Consider the following 14337-nt stretch of genomic DNA (forward strand, 5'->3'; position numbering starts at 1 on the left):
TATTTGAACTAGCGAAAGAAAGAACTGAGCAAAATGAGGTAGCATTGCATGGACGTAGGAAAATTAAGACCTGTTTAAAATTAAGTTAAATTTAGACCTAGAACACAATACTAAGAATTTGAAACTTTTTAAGGCCTAAAATTTAAATTTTGAAAATTTTTACTTTTTATCTTTTTCTACTGCCATTTTACTACTTTAATTTCTGTGCCTTTTAATTGTCTTTTATTTTATTCTTATGAGCTTATTTATCTTGTCTTTATGTTGTCTTTTCTCTATTGTGTTTTGTTTTTAATGTCATACTTCAAAGCACTTTTGAGCTGCATTTAATGTATGAAAGGTGCTATACAAATAAAGTTATTATTGACAACCGTGAACATGTCATGAGAAGTTACGCTAAAGCAGTGAGAAAAGTGGAAGTGGAATTAAATTGATTTATTCTTCTGGAGCAAAAAAATATTCAGTTTTCTTACACACAGTAAACTAATCTTTGTGCTGCAAATCAACTCGGCAGTTTTCAAAACTGGTGCCACACAATGTAAAATGTAGTGTAGAGGCCGAAAGTGACTGCCAATATTTTCTCTTGTTTTGTTTTTACAGTCATTTCCTTAATGTCTCAAAAGGAGTAATGATTTATCGATACCAATTGCTTTAAAAAAACACTGGTAAAACATCGACATTTTTCACTCCTCAAATACTATTTATGAACTACTTTTGATATTCATTTTTCAAATTTTCTTCATGACCCCACACCTATACATAACGGTACTAACACTGTACAGTTCTCTGTTCCTCTTTACCTGACGACCAGCCGTTCCCGAGGCCTGACCCGGAGGGGTCTGTGATTGACAGCTCAGGGGCGGGGCTGGAGCCAACAGTGGCGGTGCACCAACAATTGGCTGAACCAAGGTTTGCCCGGCCGGGGCGATGGCGGTGAAGCCCAGGGTTGCCAGGGATGATGGGAGATACGCAGGGCCTGGAGTGGGTGTGGCCTGTTGGGGCGTTGCTGTGGTAACTCCTGGGCCAGACTGGACATAGGTGATCCTAAAGGAGAGAAGAGTGATGAGTGTCAAAGCTGAATATGGCGGAGTATAATATGACCTGAGCAGCTTACTAACTTCTATGGCTCATTAAGCAACAGCACAGATACTAAAAGACTACAATATTTAAGTTTGTATATATTATAAAATTATATTTAAAAAAAGATGAATTATAGATGATACAACAGACATATGTATGTATATGAGAGAGCAAATGTATGCTTGCAAACATTTTATATTATACTTTATATATATATTTATTATTGATTATTCTGTTGATTATTCTCTTAAATAATCAATAAATAATCATAGTAATAAACAACTAGTACCTAGGCCCTAAGTACAAAACCTAACTTCTGCTGCTAATGCAATATGTATGGTATTTTATTTTTTTATGATTTTTATTTAATTCTATGTGCCACGTATGGGCAGTATATGACTATGCCTATTTATATATAACATGTATGTGTTTAATGACAATAAAGCATCATATCTTAAAGAAAGAAGAAATGTGAATCAAATATTAAATTGTTTTGTCCGACTAACAATCCAAAATCTACAGATATTTAGTTACTAGCATGGAAAACAAAAATAAAACACATTTGAGTAGATGGAACAAATACATTTTGGGGATTTTTGCTAAAAAAAATTTTTACTAATTTTTACTTTCCACAATGTGGCCAAATGGAACTATATTTTCTTTCACCCATGTCTAAACTTTACAGTCTTTACAGTTAGTATCATAGTTCACATCGTTCCAGCTGAAGCAGTGACTGAGGAAAATAAAAGTGGGTATATGTTGCTGTCTTTCAGGTGTTAGTGACCTGGTGGGTGGAGAGGTCAGAAGAACGGTCTGTGGGGGCGCGACACCTGGAGCCATCACTGTTGCCACGGAAACAGGAAAGGGGCTCCCAGGATGCACTGCTGCTGCGCCACTAGGATGAACGCTGGTCTGGACCACAGGCATGGGAGCGATCTGGATGATCTGATGTGGGGAGGGGAAGAAAAGCACATAAACAAAAGGAATTTTACACCAACTAATCTTAACATATACCGTTTTTAGAGAACACACATCTGATATTATTTGTTATGTATCTAGTATATATATATATATATATATATATATATATCATAAATATCACATGTGGCTTTATGGTCCTCAAAACAATTCTAGCACTTTGTTAAAGCAACTGGTCCCTTCTGAATATAAAGCAGCACAGCAGTCAGCAGTCATTTAATTTTAATTGTTTTGATAATTGATTAATCATTACGTTCATAAGGGAAGAATAGTGTAAATAATGAGAAAAAAAGTGCCTGTTTCAGGAGTGCCTAGCTCAGGAGGTCTTCATTAAATTGCTTGTTTTATCTGACTAACAAAACCCCAAAATATGTAATTTACAATTATATAAAAGAGAGATGAGCAGAAAATCATAACATTTGAAAAACTGGAACCAGCAAATATTTTGTATTTTTTCTTAATAAATGACGTCTCATAAAAAAAAACAAAAGAAAACAGCAGTTTTCATCTCAGTTTGTGAAGATACTTTTCTGACCTCAAAGAGTGAATTCTTTTTTTTAAAGTTTTGGTCTGAATCAGACCAATCAAAAATAGTTAAAGATTGCAGCAGTAAAACATAAGCATTAAGCAGGCCGACCTTCTGTAATCCACTTTGTTCCCATCATGAACATGTGTTAACAGTTGTAATGCCGCTGATGCTGTTGTGGAGTTAACTACCTCGTCACCTGTCAGCAAACAGGGTGGCGTCTATTCATCCTTGACACTGCTGACTGCTTTAGTCACCGTTAGAGCTGCAAAGATTAGTCAATTAGATGTCAACTATTAAATTAATCCCCAACTATTTTAATAATCGATTAAGCGCTTTGGGTAATTTATTAAGAAAAAAAAAGGTCCAAATTCCAGATTCCAGCTTCCTAAATTTGAATATTTTGTAGTTTCTTCACTCCTCTGTGACAGTAAACTGAATATATTTGAGTTGAGGACAAAACAAGACATCTGAGGATGTCATCTTGGGCTTTGGAAAACAATGATCAACATTTTTCACAATTTTCTGACATTTTATAGACCAAACAACTAATCGATCGAGAAAATAATTGACAGATTAATTGTCAATGAAAATAACCCTTAGTCGCAGCCCCTAGTCACCGCATTGACATTCTTACCTTGTTTCCTGTCGCGGGGCCGTTCTGCACAGGAAGAGGCGGCGCGACTAGGGAAATGGAAGGATGAGGAGGAGTAGACCCTGTTCTCACTGTTGCCATGGGAACCAAGAGTGAGAAGGAGAGAGAGAGAAAGAGTGAGAGACAGAGAGAATTAAAACACTCAGTGTGAGAAACAGAATCAAGGTGAACACAGCACAGGAGCGACGGGTGGGTGGAGACACACTGAGACAGAGAGGACATTTCAGCTGCTGATAATAGTGAAATTCCTCTCTGATAACAAAGTGGAACACTGTTCTGTTGCTTCAGACTCTTATGAATAGAGAGTGATTAAGGCTTGGGTGGGCGGTGGGTGCTCATACTCATGTCAACAGCGTTTCTCCTGTCAATCATTCATCTCCTGTTTATGTAAGACAATCAAATCTATTTTCAGAGCTTCCTGTGGAGATGATTAATAAGAAAGAAGGGAACTAAAGCAAAAAGAAAAATTAAAGAAAATTACTTCTTTTCAGTGGACCAGTGAAATCACTAAGACGAAACTCTAATTTGTTCTTTTTTTTGTCAGCCAATCGTTTCTCTCTGTCTCACCTCTGGTTCCGGGGCTGACTGATGCAACTCTGATTCCCGCCCCTGAGTGCATGCCATTGGCCAGGGTGGCATTGGAGGGCAGGGAGAGAATTTGCTGCTGGGTGAGTTGAGGGGAGGAAGGGCTCTCAGTAGGCAGGACGAACTGGACCTGCGCTAGCGGCTTGGGGAAGCCGGGAGGTGTGAGAGATGAGATGGCGGCAGTGGGGTGGAGCTGTGGCTGGAGGACAGGTAGGGGGGTTTGTGCGTGCGGCTGCGGGGTGAGGAGCTGCACTGGTTGGACAGCGGGAAAGGACCCTCCCAGAACTAGGCTAGTGACCAGACCGCTGCCCCCCACTGGGGTTACACTGACTGGACCAGGGGAGGAGGAGGAGGAGGAGGACAGGTACCCACCCCCTGCGGTGATTGGCAGCTGCTGAGGTCCACCTCCTCCAATCAGGAGAGCGGCTTTCTTGTCCTGAGGCAGGGAGCTGAGGGTGACGGCCCCTTCCACTGGCGTGCTGACGATGGATCGTACTACATTGGTCGCCACAGTGGGGGCCACGCGGACGGCGCCGGCGACCTGGGTCAAACCCTGCGGGGCCAAAGCGAGGGGAGCCTGGGTGCTGGATGTTGAGCCTGTGACGGACAGAGAGGAGACACCACCTCCTCCACCTTCTTCTCCGATACCTGCTGATGTTTCTTCTCTCTTGGATCTTCCATCGCTCCCCTCCTCTCCTCCGTCTGCACCTCTCTTTCTCTTCCTCTCAGACCCCTCTTCACCACCCCCTCCTACTCCGTTCCCTTTAGCTGAGGTGGAGTTGGAGTGAGGGACGGAGGGAGGGGAAGGAGGGAGAGAGGAGCGAGTCATTGGCTGGAAGCCATGCTGGAGGGAAAAGAGAGACGTAGCGATCAAAGCTGGGAAAGTTACCATGTAAAGTTACTTAAGAACTTTCAGTAACTCTGGAAAGTCTGTGTGTTTTTAAATGCTGGAAGAAAATAAAGGAACCACCATCGATATGATGCCTTATATACAGAATTACACTGTTGATAAAGAAAGCAACTCTTTAAGGCTCTACACTGTAAAGTGAGCTACATTAATACTTGAGCTACCAAATCTGGTATGTTATACTCCATTTCTTGATGCAGAGACTATATAAATTATATAGATCAGAAACAAGTATTGCATAAAAAAGAAATAAACCCCTCAAAAAAAGTATGAACATTTCCTTTGTATTGTATATCCAGAACAAAATGAGGGAAGGGGACACATGGTTGCCCAGAAAATCTAGCTTAAAGTGAAGCCAACTGTGGATATAAAATAACTCAAGTTATTTGATGAGCACTGCAGCTACCTGTCCATCTGGTTCGTCCTCATCGCTGTCCGTCACTCTCTCTTTACACTTGAGGTCAATGGAGCCTTCAGGACAGGAATCCTCTGAGGGTGGATATCAGAAGTGTTTTAACAAATTTCAGCAAACCCACTTTCCACTGCTCCCTGGACATTATTTCATTTGCAATCACTGCCTTCAAATCAACAGTATCCCCATCAAAAAGCCAATTATGTGTTATTGCCATATTCTAACGCTGGCAATTACAGTCAGGGGCTGAGGCTCACCAGATGACACAGTTACTTTTGTTTTTAGCTTCAGAGGTGTTTTGCTGAAAATTGTCATTCTGACTAAGAGACGGCTGAAGTTTAGTGTCTTTTTTTAAAGACACACTGATTGTTGTGGGAAATGAAACTATGACTTTGTGGTTATGCAACAGTCTCTCTCTAACCACCACTCGACCACTGTGCTGATCATCTAGCTCACCCATGACATCATCGTCCCCCTCTTCCTCACAGATGACCATGCGCTCTTCGTCGCTGGTCACGTCCTCGCTGGCCCCGCCCTGGTGGCGAAACAAACCCGCCCTGTCCTCCTGACAGAAAAGAAAAAGCACATTTTACAGTTTTACAACTTCAAAAACATGTCTGAGTAGTTGTTGCAGACACGATATTTATTTTAAGGACACTGATTATAGACTCAAAACTAAAAAGAAAAACCTAAAAGATCTCCTCAAAAATGGGGACTTACAGAATTGAACAACACTTCAGAAAGAAGTAGTATCACTATTATCAAAGCATGCATACGTATGCGGCTTTGCCACCAGCATTAAATGAACGCCTTCAAAACAAAAGAGTTCACATGCAGACCTATCCCTCTGTGATTAGGAGCGAAGCTGCAAACACCACAGTGCCTTCAAAGGCACTAAAAAGTAGAAAGTGAAACCTTTGAAGTTGGAGGCTGAGCTCCTCCAGAGCTTTGAGCAGCAACAACTCGAGCCCTCACACACAGAACCAAGCGAGTCCATTTGAATAGTTTTTTTTTTTACAGCCTGTTTTCCGTTCAACCAAAATGCATTGCAATGTGAAGGACACACGTCTGCTATATCTATAAATACACACACGCATGTTGGTGCGTAGGCGCTCACATACACACAAGCATTGGCCCTTTTAAGAATTACTTCAGTCTGCTGCTTTTATTTTCAGATTTTTTATTTGATTTACTTTTTTCTTTGTTCTCTTTGATGCAACAAATTAGTTTAAAGTTCATTGAATAATTAGATTAGATTCAACTTTATTGTCATTGTGCAGAGTACAAGTACAAAAGACAACAAAATGCAGTTTGCGTCCAACCAGAAGTGCAAAAAAAGCAGAAAAGTGCAATGCGATATACAAAGTATAGACAGGTGGTGCATAGGGACAAGAAATATAGTGCAGTGTAGACAGTAGTATACAGTTGGTTTACAAGAGGTGGTTTAGAGTAATATAAATTAAGTATAAATATGTGCAGTGTATTAGCAGTTACCTATAAGATAAGAATACCTATACCTATAAGAGCAGAATAAATATGGCTATGTAATATGAACAATGTATGAACAACATGTACAGATATGTGCAATGTAGTAGCAGTAACATTATAATAGTAGTAAGAATAATATAGATATATGCAGTGTATTAACAGAATATATTATAAGAAAAACAGAATAAATATGGATATTCAGTATGAACCATATAGACAGATATGGACAGCTATGTGCAGTGTGGTAACAGTACCATTGTAGTGCAGAAACAGTAACATTGTAAGAGTAGTAAGAATAAGTGTATGTGCAGGAAGAATAGTATGGATAATAATAATAAGAATAACACTCTTGACTTGACTGAAAGCACATTCATTTGAACTTTCTCTAGCTTTCAGATTAAACTAGCTGCTGATCTCGTACAGTTTGCTTCACATTCTTAAATCTCCCGACTCTGTTTGCTGCCTTTGAGCTACAGATTAACAACTGCCTACCTTCTCCAAGTCTCTCTCTCTCTCCCTCTGCTCCAGGGTGTGCACAGCACTCTGGGAAAAGGCTCGGGGACGGGGGTGCTGCCCCACAAACAGCCCCCCTCGACGCTCAGATCCCCCTGGCCAGCCTCCTCCCTTCCCCTCCAGCACCTGAGACTCCGGATGGGGATCTGGAGACGAGAGGGGAAAGACTCTGATCAAAGAAAAAATATCACACTGTATCATGTATGAAATAGATCAATAAAAGTAGTTCCATAAAATACACACCGATGCTCTGTCTAAGAGCATCAGCATATTGGGTTAGGTTTAGCAATATGCAATAACAATCAGTATAATGTTTTTTTTATAATTACAGCACATTTAGTCAGACAATGGCTGAATGTATTTGAAGTGATTGCAGGATCTAAAACGGAAAATAGATTAAAAGCAGTTGATGATTCACTGATCTAAGATGTTTTCCTTGTAAAAGGCATTTTGTACACTGGCTTGGAAATGCTAATTCACACACACACACACACACACACACACACACACACACACACACACACACACACACACACACACACACACCTATGCTCTCTGACATGCTCCTCTCCCGTGGCTCCTTTGGCATCCCGCGGCCCTCTGACAGCGACTTTCTGCGGTCCTTGTTGCACCACTTCCAGTCTGGGTGCGCTCTGAAGTGGGCCTCTTTCACCTGGAGGAAGAGGAGGAGGAGAGGGTCTTTAACTTTCTGTCGATGCTGTTCTAGTTTCTGTAGTTCAGCCATGGTGCCTGTTTTTCATCACCTAATTCCCAACAAGCTGCTACTGCTGTTGGTGAAGCTGGATGTCTAGAGCATACAATTAAAAAGCTCTCATATACTGGCTAAAGATTCACTACTCTGTTATGGCCATTAGGAGTAAACTGTAAAACATACAGAAAATAAGAAGCAATTAAAGAATTTTAGAGAGTATGTTTACCTGGAAGGCCAGATCGTGGTACTGCTGCTTCTCGTTGGGCCCTAGAGCGTACCACCACTCCCCCAGGATCTTGCTCACTGTCCGGTTGTCTTGGTTGGGATGTCGCTGGTGCACCAGGGCCCGGTGGCGTTTACTGAAGATCATGAATGCATTCATGGGTCGGCGGATGTGGTCCTTCTCCCTCTGGTTGGGGTTTGAAAGAGCACACAGCGCTAGTTTTAGGTTTAGCATTAATCTGTCTCTGTTTTTCTGTATCTTTTTTGCCTTTTTCTACTGATAGACTGTCTGTCTGCACTGTGGACTGACCTTCCTGTCTCCGTCCTTGGGCAGGGCGCTGAGGGACTGTGTGCGTCTCTTCATGGGGCCATCAGAGGGCGTCGGATCGTTGGCCACACCCGGGGAGAACCTGCATTCACACAGAGAGAAAAAGTGAAACTGTGAGTCGATAAGAGGCGGGAAATCGAGGGAAATCCCACACTGTGAGGGGCTTTCACGAGGCTAAAGGGTTGGTAAAGACACAATGATCCTCATGTATATCACACCTCTGTAGTTTGAAGATAAGGCTCCATAAAGTTCCACTTAATGTACAGTAAGCACTTGACCAGTATGCCAATGTCAGCCAACCAGAACAGTGTTTTCCCTTTGTCTTCCTGGCTTTGTTTTCCTTTCATTTACCGTTAATGTAACTGACACACTTTTCTTTATCTGTTTTCAGCCTTGGTTGTTATCACTGTGCATGCCAACTACTGAGTAGTTATTCAGTTAATTCCACAGAAACTGCTTTCTCTACTTCTACTAAATTGCACTCTTCCTGCGAGCCACTGGATCGTTTCAAGGAAAAAGCAACCAGACAGAAAAAGAACAGATAACTGTTATAGCAGTTGGAGAAACAGTAAGCAGTAAACAAGACATTCATTTGTATACAAATTCTTATTATATATTGATATAATAGTACAGATTATATTAGAGATGATACTTGCACATAGACAAAAAGAGAACATGAATCATAAAACATAAATCAAGAAAGATCAATCATCTGATCCACTTCCTCAATTTATATGCGGTTGTTGCTGCTGCGCAATCCCATATTTGTAGGGTGTTGATGCATAATGTTAAAAGAAGAACAGCTCAGTGCGTAGTGTGAGTGTAGTGAGTGTATGGTGATCGGAGCAGAGAAGAAATTGACAGTAAAGTTGTCAAGGGGTAGTAAATGAACAGTGCCGGTTTCAGTTTGTCTTTGAATACATGCTGAAGCTCCAAGAGCCAAGTAAAGTAAACAAAGCCTCCCCTGTGCTTCCCGACCACGGTCTGCAAGCTGAAGCAGGAACGTTATCTTGCTCTGTTTCCGTAAGACCAACATTTGAGGCTGTGGGCATGCTCGTAGAATTGTCATGGGATGCAACCTAGGTCTGGTCTGTTTAACAAAGTCATGCAAACCACTGTCTAGTGTCCACTGTGGGTTGGTGACTGAATAGACTGAATAGAACAAAGACACTTTAGATCAGTAATACAGAATGACTAATTGTCGAAAACTGCATGATTATAATGTTGGGTATTTGTTGGGTCTCTGTAAGTTATAAAATGGTCTAGACCTACTCCATCTGTAAAGTGTCCTGAGATAACTTCTGTTGTGATTTGACACAATAAATAATACTGAATTAAATTGAATAATGTTGAATTTATTAAATTAAAGCAGTCCTTAACTGTTTGACTCAAACGTAGCTTAACCATGTCATATGATGTGCTACTTCAGTACACTTTAAGAACAAATATTACTGGGACCACTGCAGAAAATTGCAGATGAACATTTAATATCTAGGAATTCACATTATGGACACCGCTGACTATACCTGTAACAATTTGGCCACAATTTAGTACATAAACCAAACACGGTGCAGCCACATACTAGGTTTCCATCCACCTAGTCCTGTTTGAATGAAACAAACAAATATAAACTGTAGAATTATAAATCTGGATTCAATCTGGATTAAAGGTTTCTTGGCACAACTGGAAAAACAAACTGTTTAAATTGTGAGCTTTAAAGTCAAGACTATTAGAAAAGTCTTTTGAAACTGTGAGGCGGCAGACAGAACGTCTAAAAACTTTCAGCTGTTAGAGGGTGAACTCGGTGTCGAGCCGTGACTACATGAATATGGCGCTTTTTTGCCTTCTTGTCTAGTTTTACAAAAGCATTTTTATTATATACAGCAAACACAGAATTCAGCTAAGATAAAGGAACACACACAGTGTCCATGAAGGTAGGTCAGTGGTCAGTTTGGGCATTAGGAAATACAAACAAGAAAAACAATTAGGGGGTAACAGATAAGAAGTGTTAGATAACAAAATATAAATACATTTAAAAAAAATAAAAAAAATGCATATTATGCTTATATTTGTATGCGTCTGTAAGCATTTGTACAATGTGTATTTGTAAAAGCAGCGAATAAATGGAGCTCAAATCTTGTTAAATGAGTAAAGTTTTTATTTATGCCATTAGTCTCTCCATTGAGATGTAGTTGGATAACAGGCGTAACCACTGCAACATGGAGAGATTGCTGAAGCACTTCGTTCGGTGATGGCGGCCTTTGTTAGCACGGTGACCCTGAAGCATTCAAAACCACATTACCAGCCAGACAGCCAGACAGCCATGCAGCCCGTCTGAGTCACTCTGAAAGAGCAATAACCCAGCCAGACGCAGAGACGCAGCCTGAGACTGAGTGGAATGAACAAGCACAGACTGTACAACTCTTGCCAGACACACACACACACCAATGCAGCTGGTGGAAAAGTTGTTTGTTGTTTGTTTGTTTGTTTCTTTCAAATTTTGCAGTCAGAGGTGGATTTCAGTACACCTGTTTTAAGCGTAGCGTCCTTGAGAGTTTTAAAGTCTGCGATTCAAACTACACAGACAAACTGTGTCTAATATAATCTACAGTAACTATCTGTTTCTACTGAGTCATACCCGGAGTCGCAGAAAGGAAACACTATGTATAAAGCGTTTGCTCAAAAGGAGTTTACATTTAAATGTAGCACAGAAACTTTTTAAAGGACAGAAGGTTAGCTTACGACAACAACAAAAAAAAGTTGTTTCTCCATATTAAAAGTATGGAATACTGAAATATAGCTACAGAGTTGTTTTTTTCTTTCAAACTGGATACATATAATTTGGGAAACAAAAATTAAGACTTTCCAAAAAAGGCTCCAAAAAACCCTATTAGTTGTTAAACTAGGGATCAGATCAGAAATAAAAAGATTCAAATTTCAACAAATTCTTACATACTATGTTAATGAACCGGCATCTATGCAACAGAATAAACTGACAGAGTGACATCCCACTTTAAGAAGTCATTGAGTTTATATGTGAATAATGTACAGATTTAAATTACCGCACTTGCATGTAAACTAAACCTGAATTGAATCAACGGTTGCCTGGCAGTTTCCTGTGTCTGACTGGTGGACTGGCCTCATTTCACAATGTGGCCAATGTGCCACAGTGCTGCTCTACATCTGAATTTAAATTAAATCTTTTGTTTCTTCTGCTTCTTCCTCTTTTTCTCTTGATTCCATCTGCCATCCGTAGCCATTGCTGGACTTTGATAACCAACACAAAATGCACTGCTGAGCACTGAACTGTTATATTCTGCTATGTTAATTAAATATATATATATATATATATATATATATATATATATATATATATTTTTTTTTTTTTTTTTTTTTACTTTTTATGTGCCAAAAAAGACATTTGCAGAAAACAATCGTACAATTTTAAAGCAGCAAGCACCATGATAATACCAGCAGTGATGTGGATAAAAACCAGCCTCTTTGTACTTACGGGTCATCTATATCGCTCTCTGTCTCGCTGTCAGCCCCTCCCCTGTCTGTAGGAGGATTGTCATTAGTCGGGGGAGGGCATGACGGCGATCCCCTCTCTAGGTCTGGTGGGCCGGTCCGCCCGTCGCTCACCAGGGCCACACCGCAACGAGGCTCTAAAAAATAAAAGCCATTTATATGCCAGTTAGTGAAAAGCTTCATGAAAGTAATTACGCCATATGTCTGTAAACACAGGGCTAGGCTGCATGCAGCTTGCTGATGGGCAGCTTTATTCTGGCTGTGGGAGGTGTGAGAAGCTCTGACTACATCTATGTTATAATCTGTAACAGTAGTAAGAAGAATACTAGGAACATATAAAGGAAATGCTCCATCAAGGTTGTAGTGAATATATCTGTATATTACAGAAGTATTTTGTCATTAAATGTAAATAAAGTAATTACCAAAACTTAGTTGACACAGCATTTCTTTCTGTTTTGTTTTTATACTGCAGTTGTCTTGTTAACAAAGTGTATTGTAGCCCATTAGTGAGCTTGCTTACTTTTACTATGACTAGCCTCCACTTTGAATGCCATTATAACTTAGCCAAGAGGTTTTGTAGAATTGATTTAGATGGAGAATTGATTTTAGTGATGTAAGACTTTATACAGTGTGGTGGTCTCTTAAAACACATCCCCTAAAATAAAGTTGTTTTTATCTTTGATGCTCATACATCCTAAAATAGCAAACTGTCTGTTTTCTTTTGAGATTGATAATGTGACACAGTCATGAATGGGGTGCCATGATTTACTCTAAAGTGAGCTGGTTAATTTAGTAGTAGTAATTTAGTCTAGAGCTGAAATTATTTGTCAGAAATTATTAGCAACTATTTTGATAATCAATTAGCCTTTCAGTCTATTTACAAGCAAACATTGCCAACAATTCGCTGGTCTCTGCAATTTGAGGCTTTTCTGCTTTTCTTTATCATATATTTTAGCAAATCCAATATCTTTGTGTTTTAGATTAATGATGGGGGCTCTGAGAAATTGTATCAACTATTTCTGATTTCGTAGACTGCATGATTAATCAATAGTTGCGGCACTAACACAACAAATAGAAAAGAAAGATAACTTAATATCTAAAATACGGCCTAATGAAGCTCTGAAGATTACTGACCGTCTCGAGTGGTCAATATTAGTCTATGAATACATTTTAGCACTCCAGTCAGCAAATAGTGTTATCAACAATGTTACTGGAACTATTTTGGCATAAACACCAACTGTGCTGATTTGCAATTCAGTCGCAAGTGTTTTGGAAAACTCTGACTTGGCTGCTGGTACGTCCGACTTTGCACTTGAGTGTTTTTGGCAGAAACAAAGCCCTGCATACTGTTTCCAGTTATAATTATTATATTGGGAAATATTTGTTTATTACATACAGTCATATATTTTTGGGTACACGCTGTTGAATTCAGAGAAAGGGAGTGGGGCTATTTGCTACCTTTGCTCTGATTGACAAGCTGTTGACCATCAGCAGGCTGGGCAGCCGCTCCTGATTGGCTGGGCTCCAGGAAAGGGACGAGTGAATGCCAAGGGAACACTGGCACCGACCGAGGCTCCACGTTGGTCCAAACTGTGGGAACACGAAAGGAGAGAGAGGAAAGAAAGAGAGAGTGAGAAAGTGAAATGTCACCATGTTTATCCATGTCAGTATCATGGACTGTAGACAGAAGGTAGCGCACTGCCCTGTGGCAGCATGTGAAACCCTACATGATCGTCAGCCAGCGATGAGCTAAAGCGCTACTAAAAACTACACGTTCCTAGAAACTGAAGACCATGAATGGAGTTGTGTATTTAGTCACCTACTCTGCCCCCTCTCCAACATGCATGCACGCACACACGCACACACACACACACACACACACACACACACACAAAGACCATCCCTCAGGATAATGAGTGATGAGGGGTCATGCGGTGTGATGAGGGAACCTGTTATTTTATCCACAGAGATTTTAGACTCCAGACTACTCGCCGTCTAGACTGCTGCCGAGCTATAGACTCTGAACTGAACTCTTTCTCCAGTGGGCACCATTTCAAGCCAAAGATTACAAAGTTTAATTTGTACACAAATCTCTATTACCGGTACTAGCAGAGGTGGAAGAAGTACTAAGATCTTTTACGTAAGTAAAAGTAGTATTACCACAGTGTGAAATACAATGTTACACGTAAAGTCCTGCATTGAAAACGCAACTTAAAGTGACTATATGTAACTTTCAGTTTGTGTTGATTCTAGCGATTGCTTTGGACAAAAGCGGTAGTGTTTTTACCAATCCTGCTGTTGTAAAGCTCTTTTCTTTACGGTGCTGTATTACCCACTGTATATTACCAAGTTAGCATTACAGGGAGGTCATACAGTTGCAATGAATGTTTTGCTCAGACAGAAAAT

At 40.2% G+C, this 14337-nt stretch overlaps 1 protein-coding gene across 4 annotated transcripts in view; it reads right to left on the reverse strand.

Moving 5' to 3' along the window:
• Positions 1 to 14337, reverse strand: part of cica (capicua transcriptional repressor a) — a 36764-nt gene that overhangs the window by 6803 nt on the left and 15624 nt on the right. For 3 of the 4 annotated variants that reach the window (XM_035991493.1, XM_031295588.2, XM_035991492.1), the window contains exons 4-15: positions 13390 to 13521; positions 11915 to 12068; positions 8386 to 8485; positions 8080 to 8262; positions 7688 to 7814; positions 7121 to 7287; positions 5597 to 5705; positions 5135 to 5217; positions 3804 to 4665; positions 3219 to 3307; positions 1862 to 2022; positions 798 to 1041 (exon numbers count right to left, since the gene is read on the reverse strand). In XM_035991493.1, the coding sequence (XP_035847386.1) occupies positions 798 to 1041; positions 1862 to 2022; positions 3219 to 3307; positions 3804 to 4665; positions 5135 to 5217; positions 5597 to 5705; positions 7121 to 7287; positions 7688 to 7814; positions 8080 to 8262; positions 8386 to 8485; positions 11915 to 12068; positions 13390 to 13521 (2411 nt within the window). The remainder of the gene's footprint in view (positions 1 to 797; positions 1042 to 1861; positions 2023 to 3218; positions 3308 to 3803; positions 4666 to 5134; positions 5218 to 5596; positions 5706 to 7120; positions 7288 to 7687; positions 7815 to 8079; positions 8263 to 8385; positions 8486 to 11914; positions 12069 to 13389; positions 13522 to 14337) is intronic. The other variant, XM_035991494.1, reaches the window with a different exon arrangement.

This window comes from Sander lucioperca, chromosome 14 (assembly GCF_008315115.2).
Source record: "Sander lucioperca isolate FBNREF2018 chromosome 14, SLUC_FBN_1.2, whole genome shotgun sequence".
In the NCBI taxonomy this organism is placed as follows: Eukaryota; Metazoa; Chordata; class Actinopteri; order Perciformes; family Percidae; genus Sander; species Sander lucioperca.